General features: G+C 41.8%; 1 protein-coding gene across 1 annotated transcript; it reads right to left on the bottom strand.

The window, feature by feature from the left end:
• Positions 1-3,902: 3,902 nt before the first annotated feature.
• On the bottom strand, positions 3,903-18,411 carry LOC118731294 (zinc finger protein 791-like). Its single transcript, XM_045589316.1, has 5 exons — positions 18,314-18,411; positions 12,158-12,284; positions 11,440-11,512; positions 10,242-10,597; positions 3,903-3,913 (listed from the first exon to the last, which is right to left on the bottom strand). The coding sequence occupies exons 1-5, from the start codon at positions 18,314-18,316 to the stop codon at positions 3,903-3,905; spliced, it is 570 nt and encodes a 189-aa protein (XP_045445272.1). The 5' UTR covers positions 18,317-18,411.
• Positions 18,412-20,368: the final 1,957 nt, after the last annotated feature.

Below are 20,368 nucleotides of genomic sequence, written 5' to 3'. Positions count from 1 at the left end.
TCCCATGCAAATGAAAAAAAAAACAAAAAAAACTCGGGTAGCAATATTCATATCTGACAAAACAGACTTTATTTATTTTTTATATTTTATTGATTTTTTTACAGAGAGGAAGAGAGAGGGATAGAGAGCTAGAAACATCGATGAGAGAGAAACTTGATCAGCTGCCTCCTGAACACCCCCTACTGGGGATGTGCCCACAACCAAGGTACATGCCCTTGAACGAAATTGAACCTGGGATCTTTCAGCCCGCAGGCCGACGCTCTATCCACTGAGCCAAACTGGTTTCGGCCAAAATAGACATTAAAATGAAGGCCATCACAAGAGACAACAAAGATCACTATATAATCCTAAAGGGATCGATCCAACAAGAGGATATAACCCTGGTAAACATTTATGCACCCAACATAGATGCACCTAAATATATAAAAGAAACTTGTAGAGGACTTTAACAGAGAGATTGACAAAAGCACAGCCATAATAGGAGACTTTAATACACCTCTGACCTCCAGACTGATCTCCAGACAAAATCTTAACAAGGAAACAGAGACTCTAAAGGACACACTAGAACGGATGGATTTGGTAGACATGGAACATTTCAGTCCAAAGTAGCAGAATATACATTCTTCTCAAGTGCACATGGATCATTCACAAAAGTGTGGAGTTTCCTCAAAAAATTAAAAAATGGAACTCCCATTTGACCCAATAATCCCACTTCTAGGAATACTAGTATAACCCAAGAAATCAGAAACACCAATCAGAAAGGATATATACACCCCTATGTTCATAGCAGCACAATTCATCATAGCTAAGATTTGGAAACAACCTAAGTGCCCATCAGCAGGTGAATGTATTAGAAAACTGGTACATCTACACAGTGGAATACTATGCTGCAGTAAAAAAGAAGGAACTCTTATCATTTGCAACAGCATGAATGAAACTGGAGAGCATTATGCTAAGCAAAATAAGCCAGTCGGAGGAAGATAAATATCACATGATCTCACTCATTTGTGGAATATAACGAACAACACAAACTGATGAACAAAAACAGAGCCAGAGGAAAAAAATATTTTAGAATATAATAGAATCCTGTTATTTGCAGACTTTTAATATTTCCTACAACTCCTGTGATATCATACCGTGTTAGTACAATTTTGGTAATATTATTATACTTAAAATCCTTCTATTCTTGAAATATTAATGTTTATTGCATGTAATCTTATTACATGTAAGATCATTTTTCTTGAATACTTGGTCTTTGTTGCATGTAACATTATCATATTTATAATAGTTTTTCTTGAGATATTAAGGTTTATTGCAAGTGGATTATTATAAATATAATAAAAATAGTTTTTCTTAAAATAGAAAAAAAAACGGAAAAAGTAAAATAGAGAAAAAAAACTAATATCACAGACTGGCATTGCTCAGTGGTTAGAGCTTTGTTCCATGACCCAAATGGGCTTGGGTTTGATTTTCAATCAAGGGAGTATTCATGGGTTGCAGGTTGCATCCCTGTGCAGGAGGCAACCAACCAATGTGTCTCTCTCACTCACACTGATGTTTCTCTCTCTCCTTCCCTCCCTCCTACTCTCTAAAAACCAATGGGAAAAACTGGATTAAAAAAACAAAAAAATCAATAAATTTATTCTCAGGTGATCATTAAAATGACAAGCTATTTTTGGAAGAAAAGAAAAAAAGTTTATTTGAGGCAAATTGAAGAAATGCCTGGAAATAAGTTCCCAGTGGAGTGAGACATGGTCCAGAGATGGGCAGTTTTGCAATTGTTTCTTTTTCTGCATTTTGAATCAGAGGGAACATAAAGATTATATGAAATCCATTGCTGGTAGGAGGTTAAGGAGGTGGGAAAAAGCAAAATACGGATATCTCTGATTGATTCAAATGTTAACATTTATAGAGAATAGGGATGGTATACAGGCAACAAAATCACGTGCTCATTCTGAGGGGTCCGGAATCCCAAAGGTGTATTAGAGTGTTTCCATGTCCTAGCAGTTGGGCCTAGCTCATCTGGCTCAGTAGATGGAGCACCAGCCTGAACTGAAGTGTCCTCAGTTTGATTCCACTCAAGGGCACATGCCAGGGGATGGCTCAATCCCCAGTGGGGGGCTTGCAGGAGGCAGCCAATCTACCTCATCATTGATATCTCTGTCTCTCCCTCTCTGAAATAAATCAATATCTATCTATCTATCTATCTACTTGTGTGTGTGTGTGTGTGTGTGAATAATATATATGTGTGTGTGTGTGTGTGTGTGTGTGTGTTAACCTAGATGCATAAGAATATGGGACAGGGCATGCCTTAGGCAAAGATAAACGTTTTATAAGGAAGATATAAGGCCCTTTATCCAAATGCACTATGACATGCCCAGTTAGAAATTTATGATCAGATTTAGGACCCAGGCCGGTTTCGTCTTTGCTGGCTGCAGCCACAAGGGACTGTGGGCAGGTGGCTTCACCTGGGCCACAGCCTCAGGCACCCAGAACAATGGGGCAGGTGGCTTGTCCCTCTCCCAAACCACAGGCTCAGGCGCTAGCACCCAGAACCACAGATCGGGCTGCTTGTCCCTCTCCTGGGCCACAGGTGCAGGTCAACCACTGGCCCCCATTCCTCTCTTGTGAGCTCATTTGTGCCGGGCTGGTCCCCATTTTCCCCAGTGTTGTGTCTGAGCAGTTCCATATTCCAGAATATAATCCACCCCAGTTCCCTATTCTCTTGCCTGTGTTCCCTTACCTTCAACACCTTTATTTTGTGAGAAACCAAAGCTTTCTCATTGAACCATCACTCCTTTCCCACAAAACCATAATCACCAGGAGTGCAAGAACTTTTTTTATTTCCTGCTGCCTACACTGTGCTTGCCAGCCATGAGCCCTATCTTTCTGTGTAGTTGTCTGTGGGCCTTGTCATTTAGGGCAAGCAGCATGTGAGGGCAGAGCGGGCTCTTGTGGAACCCAGAGGGCTGCCTGGAGCTGAGGGGAGAGGCTGTGCCCATGAGGTGAGAGGTGGACACAGAGGATGCTTTCTCACCCAATTGCGGGGTGGGCTGGCCAACTCTCCGTCCTCCATCTGTGACACCTATCACCCTTGCCAGGCCTCCCACAAAGTGAGTTCAGCTCAATCCCTGAATGTAAAAAGGCATGGGGGCGGGCATCCACTCCAGTGCCGATTGCCGGCACCAGGATCTGGTCTATAGAACCTGATCACGGGATGGTGGCCGCAGCTGCAGAACATAGATCTGTTTCAAGAAAAGTTGGGAATGCAGACTTTTGTATGAGCCCCCATTCCAAAAGGCGGCAGTTTATTCACACTGTGGCAAGGACACCTTCAAGAGTAACGTAAGTGGGTAAAGTCAGGGCCAACCCGGGCCATTTCCTCACCCATTCTCTGAAGAGCATGGAAAGAACCGAGTCTCAGCTCTTCGCAGGACCCTCCCGGGTATTTTTTAAGCCTAAAGGACAGTAGTCTGTCTCCATTCTTGTTCTTTGCGACTTTTTCATCATCGGATAAAAGGATACATACATTGGGGCAATCCTCTGGAGATACAATATTCCAGTTGCACCCATGTGATGACGACAGCGCCCCTCAGAGGGAGGAAGCTGGCAGATGGGGATCAGGGAATTCCGAAAACCAAGGCGATGACAGAGGTGCCAAGCCTTTCCTGCATGTGTCTGGCACCCCTCGTCCAGCGGTGTGGAGGCCGGGTGTCTGCTGGACCTTTACCACTTGATGTCCTGCCCTGTGTGCCCCGCCCCAGCCCAAGTGCAGGGGGGTGTCTGGGTGCGCCCCTCCCCAGACTGAGAGGGACCCACTGTGCTTCCACCTCCTGGGAAACTGCTGTTCCAGCTCTGTCCACATGGGAGAGCCATAGGAGCACGGGATCCCACTGCTTCCTTCAAAAGTGCCCTGAAAAGCACGCATACAGCTATGTCAGGAAGGGGTCGCTCAAGTTCAGCATGAGTACATGATTTGCCGAAGGCGCGATGAACAGTTTTCTCTTACCCCGTTTGTGGGAGTGCAATTTGATCGAAAACCAATGGACTAAACAAAGAGAAGCACTTTCTAGAAAGTCAGTTTGGAAATGTGAGTCAAAATTCAAGTGAATTAGCTTTGGGCCAGGAGTTCCGTGTTTGCGAATGTGTCCTATGTAAAGTCAAATAAGCAATTTACATTTGCTGTAGTTGTTGATGCCAGGGGAAACCAGAAACAGCCTGCCCCACAATAAAGGGTTAGTGAAGTAAACCACAGAAATGTCCAAGTCAGGGATAGCACTGTAGCCATTAAAAATTATGCCTATACATCCAATTTGTTGACATGAGAAGAAGGCCATAGCCAAATATTAAGTGGAGGGCAGGGGAAGCTCAGAAGACTATATATATATATATAATTTTTTAAAATATATTTTATTGACTTTTTACAGAGAGGAAGAGAGAGGGATAGAGTTAGAAACATCGATGAGAAAGAATCATCAATCAGCTGCCTCCTGCACCACCCCTACTGGGGATGTGCCCGCAACCAAGGTACATGCCCTTGACCGGAATCGAACCTGGGACCTTTCAGTCCGCAGGCCAACGCTCTATCCACTGAGCCAAACCAGTCTCAGCTGCATGTATATTTTTATGTATGTTTATTTTATACGTACAGGGAGCTCTTGGCCCCAGGTTTGAAGGCCAGCCATGCCCCCAATTGTGGGAGACCCAGAGTTACTGGCCGGGGCCCAGACCTCCCTTCTGCTGCCATGCCCCGGCCAGGGTCCAGGGTCCAGTCATTTGGTTGTCCATCACTGTCTCCACTGCCGGTCTGGTTTCCCCATGCAGCCTCAGGTTTGGTCATTTGGGCCATGATGGCCCCTGGCTTTTTATATATTAGGGTAGGATACAGTAGAACCGAGGTTCTCAAACAAAATTTGTTCAGGAAGGCTGTTCAAAAAATGAAAACTGAATCCTTTTCCCCCTTTAAAAGTAAATTGAATCTGTTCCAGATGCCAAAATAATTCTGCCAAAACTTTTCTTATATACTGCACATGTGTAATGTATTGTTTAATCTATAAACACTTCTTTCCTTCAATTTATTGAACCATCCCCTACTACCTGTAAAGGAATCACTTTTATCATGGAGGTGGGGGTGTCTTTCAGGTCACTATCTTTACTTGTTCCATTGCCTCCAAATTGGCTGTCACTGGCTGCTTCCCCTTTATCCAAATGAACAAATGTTATACCTCTTCAGTGGCCTGAGATCCTTGTTTCACTCACCTTTACCAAATTTAGAAATCCTGTCCTAATCATTGATTTCACTCCCAACAAAAGCACCCTCTCCTATGTTGCCTGAAAGAAGCTTTTAGGCATGCGGAGGTGTCAGCTTGGAAAGATGGTCAGTTACAAAACAGAGGTTGGGTTCCACCATGGACACAGTACAACTTGGTCAAGAACAGAACTTTCTGAGATGAGAGATACTTGAGAAATGAGGTTTGACTGTACATACTTTAAATTTTCTTTTTACTGTTGAAAATATTACTGATGTCCCCCTGCTGTTTATTGACTTTTTTTCTGAGAGAAAAAACATCTATATGAGAGAGAAACATTGATTGGTCGTCTTTCCTATGTACCCAAACCAGGGACCAAACCAAACACCTGGGGATGTGCTCTGACCACGAATGGAAACCATGACATTTCAGTGTACAGGAGGATGCTCAACAGAACAATACTGACCAGGGTAGTTTGCAGTTATTCATATTATTTGAATACATTTCATTACACTTTTATAAATACAGATGTGATTTGGTTGATGTTTGGCTAAAGGGAACTTTGTAAAAAATGCACAATTGGAATTTTTAATATTATGCATAACAGAGAAGTCTAATGCCAAAAGTGATAAAAGAAATTAAAAATGTAGCTTGAGGAAAACATCTGAATTTGTACACATATAATTTTGATTCAGAATGTATTAAAAAGAAAAAAATTACAAATTGACTGAAATTAAATAATTCCAATGGAATATTTAAATAAATCCTCAGAAAATAAAAACCAGAATAGTTCTTCACAGAAGAGTGCTTAGGAAACAGTTAATACTTCCTTTAAAAGTTCAGATGCAATTACAGGAAAATGTACATAACTTTAATAAATACAACCAAAGATAACTGACAACATTGAGAGATTAGGCTCAGCTCTGAGTGACAGCACACATCCAGAGTCTGCCTGAAATGAGGAAAGTGCCGATTCTCACATGGAAGGACTGGCTCAGAGCCCTCACTGCAGAGGGTGGCACAAGAACAAACTGTCACGGGGCTCCTTGGCACTGCACCATTGCAGCTGTCACAGTGGGATCTGAATCACAGTCAGCAGTAGAACCAACAGGACAAGATGATTACCAGTCAAATTAGACCTCATGCAAATGCAATCTAGAGAAGAGAGCGTACTCTTCAGAAAACAGCCCCAACCATGACAGTCTACGTGTGTTGCCTGCTGGACACCTATGGGCTTGCAGGAAAAGCCAACCTATGCTGGATCTTTAATGTTGAATTCTGAACAAATGTAAAGCTTCTATCCAACATCAGTGGAAGTAAAGCACTAGCTTGCAGTTTTGACGATCTTCTTGGCTGTCAAGGCCAAGACTGAGAAAAACAAACTATTTTTTTAGTGTAAACTTTATAGCACAATTCCCAGCTAAAAGAAACACAAAAACCAAACATGAAAATAATTCACATGGGACTCTACAGTGACTGAGTATAAATGTAAAACAAATACGTATTAACTGAAATAATAGTGCATTTCAAGTGCTGTTAAAAAATTAAAAAAGAATTAATATGTGTGTAGGGCCTATTCATTCAATACCTGTCAGGGCACATTACTGGGTATAACAGGGCCAATCCCTGGACAGGCACACCGGAGGATAACTATGTGTTTCTCACATAGATATTTCTCTCCACTACTCTCTCTCTCCCTTCCTCACTCCAAAAAATCAATTTAAAAAACTAACAAAGAGCCAAGACCGGTTTGGCTCAATGGATAGAGCGTCGGCTTGGGGACTGAAGGGCCCCGGGTTCGATTCCGGTCAAGGGCATGTACCTTGGTTGCGGGCATATCCCCAGTAGGGGGTGTGCAAGAGGCAGCTGATCGATGACTCTCTCTCATCGATGTTTCTAACTCTCTATCTCTCTCCCTTCCTCTCTGTACAAAATCAATAAAATATATTTTAAAAAAAATAAAAATAAAAAATAAATAAATAAATAAAAAAATAACAAAGAATGAGTACTGATAATGAACAAATATGTCAAAAGTTTATAGAACTTTAATGCTATGAGTTTTGGGAAGTGTATGACTTAATTTGCAACAGGCCTATATGTACCAATTAGTTATACTAACAAGATTTCTTTTCAGTGCAGTTTTCAAACTACTTTGGAAGTATTTGTTAGAATTTTAAGGTTTATTTTTATTGTCAATTAAACAGTGTATATTCTCACATGGTATTGTAGGGATATGAGGCAACAGAAAGGTTTCCTACATTTTTACATTCAATACAATTCTCCACTTTGAGTTTTTTTTTTCATGAACTTCCCAAGGAAGAGGGAAGCTGAAGGCTTTCACCTTCTCCATATGTATGCACTATTTCTCCAGGTGCATTTTCACATGTCTAAGTAAGGCTCTCCCACATTCCTAATGTTCATACACTTATTGTTGGGTGTGAGTCTCTTCATGATTTTGTAAAGAACTAGGATGGCCAAAGGCTCTTCTACCATCTTTACATGACAGGGTTTCTCTTCAGTGAGTTCTTTCATTCTTTACAATAAACTAGAAGAAATGAATGATTTCTAACCCTTTTACATTTCTAGGGCCCATCCCCAATGTGGATAATCGTTCATGATGGCACAGCTGAGTAATAATGAAGGCACTTCCCTATTCTCTACATTAACAGTTTATCAACAGGATTTATTTTCACACGTCTGTTAAAACTGGTTCAAAAGCTGAAGGTCTTACCATATTCCTTGCATTGCTATGGTTTCTCTCCACAGTGGGAGCTTTTGTGAATTTGAAAGGATCTGGGATGATTATAGGTTTTCTCACATTGCTTGCATTCATAAGTTTCCCCCCAGTATACATATCATGATATACAAGAAAGAAGGGAATAAAAAAGAGGTTTAATTCATTCCTTATTCGAGGCTTCTTTCCATCATATGTTCTTTTATATCTTCGAAGATGTGAGGTACAACAGGTTTTCCCACATTGCTTACATTCATAAGGTTTAACCCCATCACGAGTTTTTTCATGTCTTTGAAGATGTGTGAGCAAACTGAAGTTTTTATTCACATTGCTTACATTCATAGGGTTTCCTCTTATTATGAGTTCTTTCTTGACTTGAGAGGGAATGTGTATAAGAGAAAAGCTTTACCACATTGCTTATATTCATAGAGGTTTTTCCCTGATATGAGTTCTTTTACGATGTTAGAGAGAAAACAGATAATAGAAACCTTTATCACAGTGCTTATATTCATAGCATTTTATCCCAGTATGAGTTCTTTCATGACGACGGAGGTAAGTTCGTTGAGAGAAATCTTTTCCACAATGCTTACATTCATAGGGTTTTTCGCCAGTATGCATTCTTTCATGACTTCTAAGCAAAGAAGGATAAAGGAAAGTTTTACCACATTCCTTACATTCATGAGGCTTCTTTCCATCATGATTTCTTTTATGTGTTGCAAGAGAATTAGGAGAACAAAAGGTTTTCCCACATTGCTTACATTCATAGGGTTTCTCCCCAGTATGCATCCTTTCATGATTTCTAAGAAGAATGGGATGTCTGAAAGCTTTCCCACATTGCTTACAATCATAGGGTTTTTCCTTATTATGAGTTCTTTCATGACATTGGAGGGAAGATAGATAAGAGAAAGCTTTACCACAATGGTTACATTTATAGGGTTTTTCCCCAGTATGCATTCTTTCATGAATTCTAAGGAAAGATGGGTAAAGGAAAGTTTTACCACATTCCTTACATTCATGAGGCTTCTTTCCATCATGATTTCTTTCAGGTGTTGCAAGGGAATTAGGAGAACTGAAGGCTTCCCCAGATTGCTTATATTCATAGGATTTCTCCCCATTATGCAATCTTTCATGATTACTAAGAAAAGTGGAATGTCTGAAAACTTTCCCACATTGCTTACATTCATAGGATTTCTCCCTAGTATGCATTCTTTCATGATTTCTAAAATATGTAGAATATCTAAAAGCTTTCCCACATTGCTTACATTCATAAGGTTTCCGCACAGTATGAATTTTTTCATGATTTCTAAGAGATATGGAATATCTGAAAGCTTTTCCACATTGCTTACACTCATACAGTTTCTCCACAATATGTGTTCTTTCATGATTGCTAAGAGATTTAGAACAACTAAAAGTCTTACCACATTGCTTACATTCATAGGGTTTTTCCTTATTATGAGTTCTTTCATGACTTTGGAGGGAACGTGTATAAAAGAAAGCTTTCCCACATTGCTTACATTCATAGGGTTTTTCCCCAGTATGAATTCTTTCATGACGACGGAGGGAAGTTCGATGAAAAAAATCTTTACCACAATGCTTACATTCATAGGGTTTTTCCCCAGTATGAGTTTTTTCATGAATTCTAAGGGAATAGTGATAAAGGAAAGTTTTACCACATCCCTTACATTCATAAGGCTTCTTTCCAGCATGATTTCTTTCATGTTTTCCAAGAGAGCCTAGAGAACTGAAGGTTTTGCCACATTGCTTACATTCGTAGAATTTTTCCTTATTATGAGCTTTTACATGACTTCGGAAGGAAGTTGGATGAAAGAAAGCTTTCCCACATTGCTTACATTCATAGGGTTTTTCCCCAGTATGTCTTCTTTCATGAATTCTAAGTAAAGAGGGATAACGGAAAGTTTTATCACATTCCTTACATTCATGAAGCCGCTTTCTGGCCTGACTTCTTTTGTGTTTTCGAAGAGAGGTGAGCCAACTGAAGACATTTCCACGTTCATAAGGTTTCTCACTAGTGTGTGTTCTTTCCTGATTTCTAAGAGAAGTGGAGCTAAAAGCTTTTCCAGATTTCTGACATTGATAGGGCTTTTTTGCAGAGAGCACTCTTTCATTTTCTCCAGAGTACTTGGGAGATCTGAAAGCTTTGCCATGTTGCTTACTTTGACATGGTTTCTCTCCACTATGAGTATTTTTGTGAAGTTTAAGGAAAATGAGACAACTAAAGCATTTCCCACATTGCTTACACTCATATGGTTTCCCAGAAATATGCATTCTTTCATGATTTCTAAAGGATGCTTTCCCACTGGGACTGCCTTCATGACTTTGAATATGTTGGTGAGGCTTGAAAGCTTTCTCAGGTTCCTCATATTTATAAAGGTTTTCTTCATATTCCTGACACAGGTATAGGTTGGGTCCAATGTGAGAGCTCAGATGGTTATTCAAGGATAAATAACGCATGAAGATTTGCCTACACAACCTGGATTTAGGTTGTTTTATTTCAGAAATTTCTTTCTTTTTATTATTATTTGGAATCTGGATGAAGTTTTCTCTGCATTGACTACCATCCTTCCTTGTACAGAGTCTCTCTACCATATGACTGCTGTAAAAATCAGAAGCATATTATTAATACTCTGTGAATGATTTAACATTTATTAATATTATGACAATGACATTTTTACCATTTCCAAAGAAAGGGTGGGGTTTCAGGACATTCCATTTTTAAAAGTGGATATCGTAAAAGTTCTGATATAGGCTGAATCATACGTATTATGAAAACGCTTATATTCATTAATGGTACTTCTTATATTGTTTCCAAGTGGAATTATTTTTTATACATTAAACATCTAGGTCATATTTGGGGGGGAAATTTTTAATGAGATAATTCTAAGAACAACTATATTTAAAATTGGGCTGATATAATTGGATTATCTGTTTTTAAGATTCTTTTGTGGACTGGGCCGATATGGCTCAGTGGTTCGGGATAAATCCACACACTAGGGGCTAACCAGTTCAATTCTCTGAAAGGGAACATGGCCAGACTACAGACTTATTAAATCCAGTACAGGACATGCAGGAAGCAGTCTATTGATTTTTCTATCTCTCTCTCTCACTTCCACATATGAAAGTCAAGAAAAACATATTTTTGCACTACCAGCGAAACTCAGTACTGACCTCTGAACCAGGTAGTCATATTCAATTTCTGGTCAGGGCACATTGCCAAGTTCTGGACATGATTTCAAATTTGGGGCATGTAAGAGGCAGCCATCAATAATTCTCTCTCATCATTGATATTTCTCTTTCTCCTTCTTTCTACCTCTTTGAAATAAAATTTTAAAATATTAAATAAATAAATAACATATATATAATATAAACCTATTTAAAAAAAAAAAACACACCTACACAAAAATGCTCTTAATGCTTTGTCATGTCAATGAGACTCACCTAAGATTCATCCAATAATTTTCATGTTGATCTTCACTGTCATGGTTGTCATATTGGTCTTCTAAAATACATGCTAAAAAAAAACCAAAACATTATAAACTATTAAAGAATATAAAAAATAGTCAGATTTTAGGTACAAAATGAGCTATGATCATTACTGGTTTAATTAACAATGTACTCCCTTTCCATATTCCAGTTCTTGAAACAGCATTAATGAGCAAGCAACACTAGTTTTCTAATTGCCTAAGTAACAAGTAATTGCAGGCAAGAACTGTTCTGCGTTTTACCATCAACCTATGAACCAGTATGAATCAGGAGGTCACAGGTCAATTTCCAGTAGAACCGGTTTGCAGGCTAGATCCCCAATGATTCTCTCTCATCATTGGTTTTTCTCTCATTCTCTTGCTCTCCTTCTTCGCTAAATCAATAAAAATATATTTTTATTTATTTTTTATTTTTTAATTTTTTAAAATATATTTTATTGATTTTTTACAGAGAGGAAGGGAGAGAAATAGAGAGCTAGAAACATCAATGAGAGAGAAACATGGACCAGCTGCCTCTTGCACACCCCCTACTGGGGATGTGCCCGCAACCCAGGTACATGCCCTTGACCGGAATCAAACCTGGGACCTTTCAGTCCGCAGACCGACACTCTACCACTGAGCCAAACCGGTTTCAGCTATAAAAATATATATTTTTAAAAATTTGTGATACCTACCTACTGATGCCAGGTTCCAGAAGGTTTCCAACATCACATCTGTGTAGAATTTCTTCTGGGTCAGATCCAGAAAAGCCCACTCCTCTGTGGTGAACTCCACATTAACATCCTCAAAGGCCACTGAGTCCTAAAACACCCCACATATGCATATGGGAGAATAGGTGAGATAGACAGCTCTGGGGACCTGAGTGCGTTAATAACTCATAAAAAGTTCACATAGGACACATGGTCCCCAACAGTCAGTCTATGACTTGATTATAGTAAGACTATTATTAAATTGCCAAACTCACTTCCTCAAGAACACATGGGATTTGATATGATTTTACTGTGATAACTTTAAGTCTTCATTACTCTCAAATGTCAGGGTAAAGAGCACCTTGAACAACTTCTATATTAATACATTAAAATACTTCTATGTTAAGCCCATTGATTCCTTGTGAGAAAACTCATCCCCCTTATAACCACCATTTGATGCAGCTGTCCATGAAACATATTGTCATGTGTGCATAAAGTTTTAGTGACTGTAAATATAATTAAGGCCTGGTAGCTTTCTCTTCTATTTTCATCACCAAACAGGAGAGGCCAGGTGGTGTGTGAAAATTTCAATTAAAACAAAATGTACTTGGCCATATTGTCCTAAAGTACTCCAGATTATTAAAAGTAGTCAGATATCCCTTAATGAATGAAAATATTCTTGTGGAGGAGTATGAATGATCAATTGTTTTTATATTCTTTGTTAGTAACTCTGGAGAAGTAACCAACAACATCATAGAAATACAAAGAAAATATATGAACAACCATATGACAACAAGCTGGACAATGTTGATGAAATGGAGAAATTCCTAAAAAAATACAATCTCCTAAAACTGAATCAGAAGGAATCAGAAAACCTGAATAGGCCAATAACAACTGATAAAATAGAAGTACCCTGTTTCCCCAAAAATAAGACAGTGTCTTATATTAATTTTTTCTCCCAAAGTTGTGCTAGGCCTTATTTTCAGAGGATGTCTTATCTTTCCATGTGCTAGGTCTTATTTTCGGAGGATGTCTTATTTTCGGGGAAACACGGTAGTAATTAAAAAACTCCCAGCTAACAAAAGCCCAGGTTTGGACGGCTTCACAGGGGAGTTCTTCTTCAACCAAAGAAGAACTCAATATCTCTCATGAACACAGATGCCAAAATCCTCAATAAAATTCTAGCAAGTTGGATCCAGCAGTTCATCAGAAAGTTCATACACCATGACCAAGTAGGATTTATCTCGGGGATGCAAGGATGCCACAATATCCGAAAATCAATAAAAGTGATATTTCACATACACAAATTGAGAGATTAAAAAAAAATCACAGTAATATCAATTGATGCAGAAAAACATTTGACAAAATCCAACACACTTTCTTGATAAAACTCTCAGCAAAGTGGGAATAGAAGGATCATACCTCAACATAAAAGCCATATATGACAAACCCACAGCCAACATCATTCTCAATGGGCAAAAACTAAAACCATTTTTCGTAAGAACAGGAACAAGACAGGATGCCCAGTCTCACCACTCCTGTTCAATATAGTAATGGAAGTGCTAGCCATTGCAATTAGATAAGAAAAAGAAATAAAAGGCTTCCAAATTGGAAAAGAAGTAAAGCGGTCCTTATTGGCAGATGACATAATACTGTACATAGAAAACCCTAAAGATTCTATCAAAAAATTATTCAACTTAGTAAATGAATTTGGCAATGTATCAGGACACAAAATTAACTCCAAGAAATCTATGGCATTTCTATTCACCAATAGTAAACTTATAGAAAGAGAGACTAAAAAAGCAAACCCATTTACCATCTCACCAAAAATATGAAGATACCCAAGAATAAACTTAACTAAGGAGATAAAAGACCTATACGCAGAAAACTACAGGATACTGAAAAAAAGAGACAGAGGAAGACAAACAGATGAAAGAACATACAATGTTCATGGATTGGTAGAATCAATATCATTAAAATGTCCATACTACCCAAAGCAATCTATAGATTCAATGCACTCCCCATTAAAATACTAATGGCATACTTCACAGACCTAGAATGAACTTTCCAAAAATTCATATGGAATAAAAAAAAAAGACCCTAAATAGCTTCAGCAATCCTGAGAAAGAAGAAAAAATTAGGTGGGATCTCAATACGAGATTTCAAGCTGTATTACAAAGCCACTGTTCATAAAACAGCCTTGTAGTGGCACAAAAACAGACATGTAGATCAATGGGATAGAATAGAGAACTCAGAAATCAACCCAAACCACTATGCTCAATTAATATTTGACAAAGGAGGCATGACAAAGGAGTCAAAACAGTCTCTTCAATAAATGGTGTTGGTAAAATTGGACAGATACATGCAAAAAAAAATCAAACAAGACCACCAACTTTTACCATAGACAAAAATAAACTCAAAATGGATAACGGGCTTAAACATAAGATAGAAAACTATAAAAATACTAGAGGAATCCACAGACAGCAACATCTTAGTCATATGCTGAAGCAATTTCTTCACCAATACCACTCCTAGGGCATGGAAAATAAAAGAGAAAATAAACAAATGGGACTGCATCAAAATAAAAAGCTTTTGCACAGCAAACGAAACCACAAGAAAGCCTACTGCATGGGAGAACATATTTGCCAATATTATCACCGATAAGGGTTTAATCCCTAACATTTACAGGGTACTCATGCAACTTAACCAAAGGAAGATAAACGATCCAAACAAAAAAGGCAAAGGAGCAGAAACTGGTTTGGCTCAGTGGATAGAGCATCGGACTGAGGACTGAAAAGTCCCAGGTTCGATTCTGGTCAAGGGCATATACCTTGGTTGTGGGCACATCCCCAGTAGGGGGTGTGCAAAAGGCAGCTGATTGATGATTCTCTCTCATCAATGTTTCTAACTCTCTATCCCTCTCTCTTCCTCTCTGTAAAAAATCAATAAAATATATATATTTTTTAAAAGATACATAAATTCCAACAGAAATGGCTGCCAGCCACAGAGTGAGCAGGAGGCTTGGCTCTGTTCCAGGCTACAAAATTTCAATTACAGAAGATACATAAACCACAGATACCAGGGCCTCTGCTTGGGTCACCGACAGGCATGGCTGGCCTGAAAACCACCACAGGCCCCTCACTCAAGCCATCCCACGCCCCAAGGGAACCCCCACCCTGATCTGGGACATCCTTCAGGGCAAACCAGCCGTGCCCCCCCCCCCCCATGCACCAGGCCTCTATCCTATCTATTAAAAGAGTAATATGCAGATTGACCATCACTCCCACACACAAGATGGCTGCCCCCATGTGGTCAAAGATCCTGTCCTCATGTGGATACAAGTTGGCCACCACAAGATGGCCAGCAGGGGAGGGCAGTTGTGAGGGACCAGGCTGGCAGATGAGGGAAGTTGGGAGTGACCGGGCATGCAGGAAAGGGCATATGGGGGGGGGCAGGGGGGACGGACACCAAGGCCTGCAGTGGAGAACAGTTGGGGAGAACCAGGCCTGCAGGGGAAAGCAGTTAGGGGTCACCAGGCCAGCAGGGGAGGAAAATTGGGGGGTGACCAGACCTGCAGGGGACAGGGGGACCAGGCCTGCAGGAGACAGCAATTAGGGGCAAACAGACTGGCAGGGGAGAAGTTAGACATCAATCAGGCTGGCAGGGGAGTGGTTAGGGGTGATTAGGCTGGCAGGCAGAAGTGGTTAAGGGCAATTAGGAAGGAAGGCAGGCAGGCAAGCAGTTGGGAGCCAGCAGTCCTGGATTGTGAGAGGGATCCCAGATTGGAGAGGGTGCAGGCTGGGCTGTTTACCTTCTATAACTGAATTTTGTGCACCAGGCCTCATATATATATATATATCTTTTACCATTTGCAACAGCATGGATGGACCTGGAGAGCATTAGTCTAAGTGAAATAAGCCAGTCAGAGAAAGATAAACATCACATGATCACACTCATATGTGAGATATAATGAACATAAACTGATGAACAAAAATAGATCCAGAAGCTAAGAAACACTGCACAGACAGTCCAACCTCAGAAAGAAGGGAGGGGCGGGGAGAAGGATGAGAGGTCAACCCAAGGACTTGTATGCATGCATATTAGCATAACCAATGGACATGGACACTGGGGCTTCTCCTGAGGACTGTGGGGGTGCGGGTGGGTGTCATTAGGGGGAAAAGAGATATATGTAGTACTTTAAACAATAGAAAGGAAAGGAAATGGTGCACACACACAGGAATATTATTGTATTATTCAGCCATTAGAAAAAGAAATTCTGCCACTTGTAACAACACATTCCTGGACCTTGAGGGCAGGATGCTTTGTGGGAAAAAAAGCCAGAAAAAGAGAAATGCCATGTGTTCTCACTTATCTGTGGAACCTTTAAAAAAAAAAAAAAAAAAAAAAAAAAAAAAAAAAAAAGACCTCCATTGATACACAGCACAGATTGATGGTTGCTAGAGGTTGCAGGAGTGGTGTACGGGGTGAGGTGGGGGTCAAATGGATGAAAGGTGCCAAAAAGTACAAACTTCCAGTTATAAGTTGCTAAGAGTAAATCTTAAAAGCTCTATTTTCAAGAAAAAAAATATTCTGTAAGTCTATACGATGACAGACGCTAACTAGACTCATTGTGATGGTCACTTCACAATACATACACATACCAAATCATTATGCTGTGCACCTGAAACTAATATAAAGTAAGTCAACTGTAACTTAAAAAAAGATTAGTGGATTTGAAAAACTGCAATCACCTAGTGACGTCATATCCATCACAATGTCACAGGGAGATGCATTGCTCAGATGTTTATGATGACGCTGGTGTAAGCAAGCTGCCTGTGCAGCCAGTCCTGTGAAAACCCAGGACATACAGTTACGGTCACTACACAGAAACCTGATGATGGTGAGCTGGTTCATGGATTTGCTCTACTGTCCTCTGTATCCATGTAAGCTTTCTACTGAGTGAAAGAAAACTCTGCTGTGAAGCAGTGTGCTGGTTTATGCGGGCACAGCCTCAGAGGCCTTGTGCTGACTGAGCCTTTTGATCACATCATTGCCTCCTGGGCTTGATGGATCTGTGTTTTGTACATTTCCTGGCCTCAGTGCGCAGTGTGATACAGTCTACAGTCTGTGCACAGGAGCGTCCTAGGCCTTCACATTCACTCACCAACCACTGACTCCTGCAGAGCAGCCTCCAGTCCTGTAGTCCATTCAGGGTCAGTGCCCACACGGATGGACCATTTTCTGTCTTGCCACCACATTTTTACTGCGCCTTCTCATAAATGCTCACCACCACTGCGTTACAACTGCCTACAGTGCTCAGTACACTGGCACGTTGTACAGGTTTGCTGCCTGGGATCCACAGGCTACCCCATGTGGCCTAGGTGTGTAGCAGGCTACACCCTGCAAGAACTGAAAACAACAAAACTGCCTCAAGGTTCAGGGGTGCTTGCCTGTGTGTAACTGCAGTTCCGCCTCTCCCACTTCCTTTCTGCATTTAATAGTAAACGCCTTCCATTTGAACAGCTCCTCAGATTCTATTTACCAGATGGGAAGCAGCCCAATACGTGAATAGGAATCAAGCCAGTTAACCTTCCACTTACTCAGCTGAATCTTGTTTTTAACCGTTTGAAAATCACCACAAAACAAACTGCTGATAACGATGCTGTGACTCAGGAGGGAAGATGGGGTTCAGGGTCCGGGGAGAGGCTGGGAATGCAGGCATTGGCTGCAGAGCAGGGCCTGGGGGACGGGGGGACTGGAGAGCCTGCCCCACACACATCACACCCAGGAGAACACGGTCCCTCTGGGGGGAAAGGAGGGACAGGCCACAGACCACAGCTCCCCCCGTGCACGGACCGCGGAGGCCGAGCCCCCTGTCCCCACGGACCCTCCGCGCGGCCCGGCACCCGCTGCGGAGCCCGGGCTGTGGGCGCGGAGCCGCCCGGACTCGCTCCGCAGCCCCAGGCCCCGCCGCGGGGACGCCCTGGACCCGGGTCCCGGCGGGGCCCCCTGCGAGCCCGAGGGGCCTGCAGCCTCCGCGGAGCCCGGGCGCCTGGGGTCCGCAGCCCGGACCTGCCCGCGGACAGACGGTCCCCGGCGGCTCCCCGCCCTCTGCCGCCTCCGCGCCCGGCCGTCACTCACCATGTCCGTTCCCGGCCCGAGTCCCCTGCGGATCCACCGCCCAGACAGAACGCGGACCGAGGAAAGAAATTCGAAGGGTATTCGAGCTGAATGAACTTCCGTGTAGTAACAGAGCGTAGCCCCACCCACCTGGCGCCCAGCTCAGCTGCACACACTTTGCAGACAGCGCCCCCTAGCGCCCGAGGTCACAGGCCTGAGCCCAAAGCAGCCACAGCTCCTGTCCAGGACGTTTGCCCTGAGAGGCAGGGCTGAGAGTCCCAGGGAACAGAGGTCCTTCCTTGCAAACACACACCCTGAAAAGGCACCTCATGAATCTGGCTCCATTTTGATCTTTGTTGACAGCTGGAGTCTGACGTGTGCATTTGCCAAAAAGGTGTACAGGCTCAGGGACCAAGGATGCCTTAGGGTGGGATCCTTCCAGAACTACAGCCAGATTCCCAGAAAGAGCATTGAAACCAGGCTATCATGTCCAGCGGTAAAAGTGACTTCTGCGTATTCAGAATGGTTACCTTTTGCAAATGTTTTTCACATGAAAAGATGTGTTCCCACTGGAGGTCATGAGCCACCCCTTACTTGTGGTTATCTTGTGGGCAGATGTACACACCCACGCAGAGCAGGGAGATGGGCCAGGTACAGAGGTCACCAGGGTGGAAGGCCAGGTGTCCAGCCCATTGCCTAGTCCCCAGGGTGACTTTTCCCCCTCTAGCAGATCACTGGTCCTGTGGTTTGGACCCCCTGACCTAGAGATAACATCTATGCCTCATTGCATTTTGGCTCCTGGCCCAAATAAGCAACAAGATGCCAGGGCTGACATCAGGACCAGCTGCACTGAACAATGACCCCTGCCCTGGTGCCAGGTCTGTGGTCGGCAAACTGTGGCTCATGAGCCACATGCAGCTCTTTGGCCCCTTGAATGTGGCTCTTCCACAAAATACCATGGCCTGGGCGAGGATATTTTGAAGGGGCGTTAGAAGAAGTTTAAGTTTAAAAAATTTGGCTCTCCGTCGGCCTGCGGACTGAAAGGTCCCAGGTTTGATTACGGTCAAGGGCATGTACCTTGGCTGCGGGCACATCCCCGGTAAAGGGTGTACAAGAGGCAGCTGGTAGATGTTTCTCTCTCATTGACGTTTCTAGCTCTCTATCCCTCTTCCTTCCTCTCTAAAAAATCAATAAAATATATTTTTTTAAAATAAATAAATAAAAAATTTGGCTCTCAAAAGAAATGTTTGGCTCTGTTGACTAATGAGTTTGCTGACCACTGTGCCAGCAAATCCATCAGTAGAGACCACATCCCTCAATAGACACACCTGGAAAGCTACAGAATATTCCATCAGCTCGTCCCCTGCGAAATAGCCCTGTAATCTCCACCCTAAAACCTTTAGGAAGGAGGACCCAGTGCGCTCTCCCTCCTTGGAGCACACCTGTACCTTCCCTTTCCTCTCCATCTCCTTTCCCCCCACCCCCTCCAGGCAGGTTACCTTTAGCTTGCTCACCCAAGTTCCAAGGGGCTTTATGTTACCTCCTTAACTCCTTTCCTAAGCCCACTTCTTCTAAAAATTACCTCTCACACCTCTGTAATTTACCCAGTAAACGTTCTCTTACCCTTTGGGTCTTGCTCTGAGTTCTTTCCTAGCCAGAACCCACGTATCCAGGCTGCTGAACCCATATGTGTGTGAAACCCGCAATTACTTAGCTGCCGACCCAATATATATATATATATATATATATATATATATATATATATATATATATATTTTTTTTTTTTTTAAATAATACCAAAGTAACCTATTTCTTGTTTTTTCCATTGATTTTTTAGAGATAGGAAGAGAGAGGGAAAGAAAGAGAACATCGATATGAGAGAAAGATATCTATTGGTTGCCTCCTGCATGAGCCCTGACCATGCCCCAGCTAGGGAAGAGCCAGCAACCAAGGTACCTGCCCTTGACTGGAATCAAATCCAGGACCCTTTGGTCTGTAGGCTGACACTCTAATCTTTGAGCCAAACTGGCTAGGGCTGTCTTATATCTTTTAAATGTATTTTTGTAGATTTCAAAT

Source organism: Pipistrellus kuhlii, unplaced genomic scaffold (genome assembly GCF_014108245.1).
Source record: "Pipistrellus kuhlii isolate mPipKuh1 unplaced genomic scaffold, mPipKuh1.p scaffold_m20_p_30, whole genome shotgun sequence".
Taxonomy (NCBI): domain Eukaryota; kingdom Metazoa; phylum Chordata; class Mammalia; order Chiroptera; family Vespertilionidae; genus Pipistrellus; species Pipistrellus kuhlii.
Note: the sequence above shows the minus strand (reverse complement) of the source record. Positions and strands in the feature narration are given on the sequence as shown.

Coding starts and splice junctions, on each gene's coding strand:
- LOC118731294 (XM_045589316.1), bottom strand. Junction 11,513..12,157: donor CTGGAACCTGGCATCAGTAG/GTAGGTATCACA, acceptor GTTTTTTTTTAG/CATGTATTTTAGAAGACCAA. Junction 10,598..11,439: donor AATTATTGGATGAATCTTAG/GTGAGTCTCATT, acceptor TGATTTTTACAG/CAGTCATATGGTAGAGAGAC.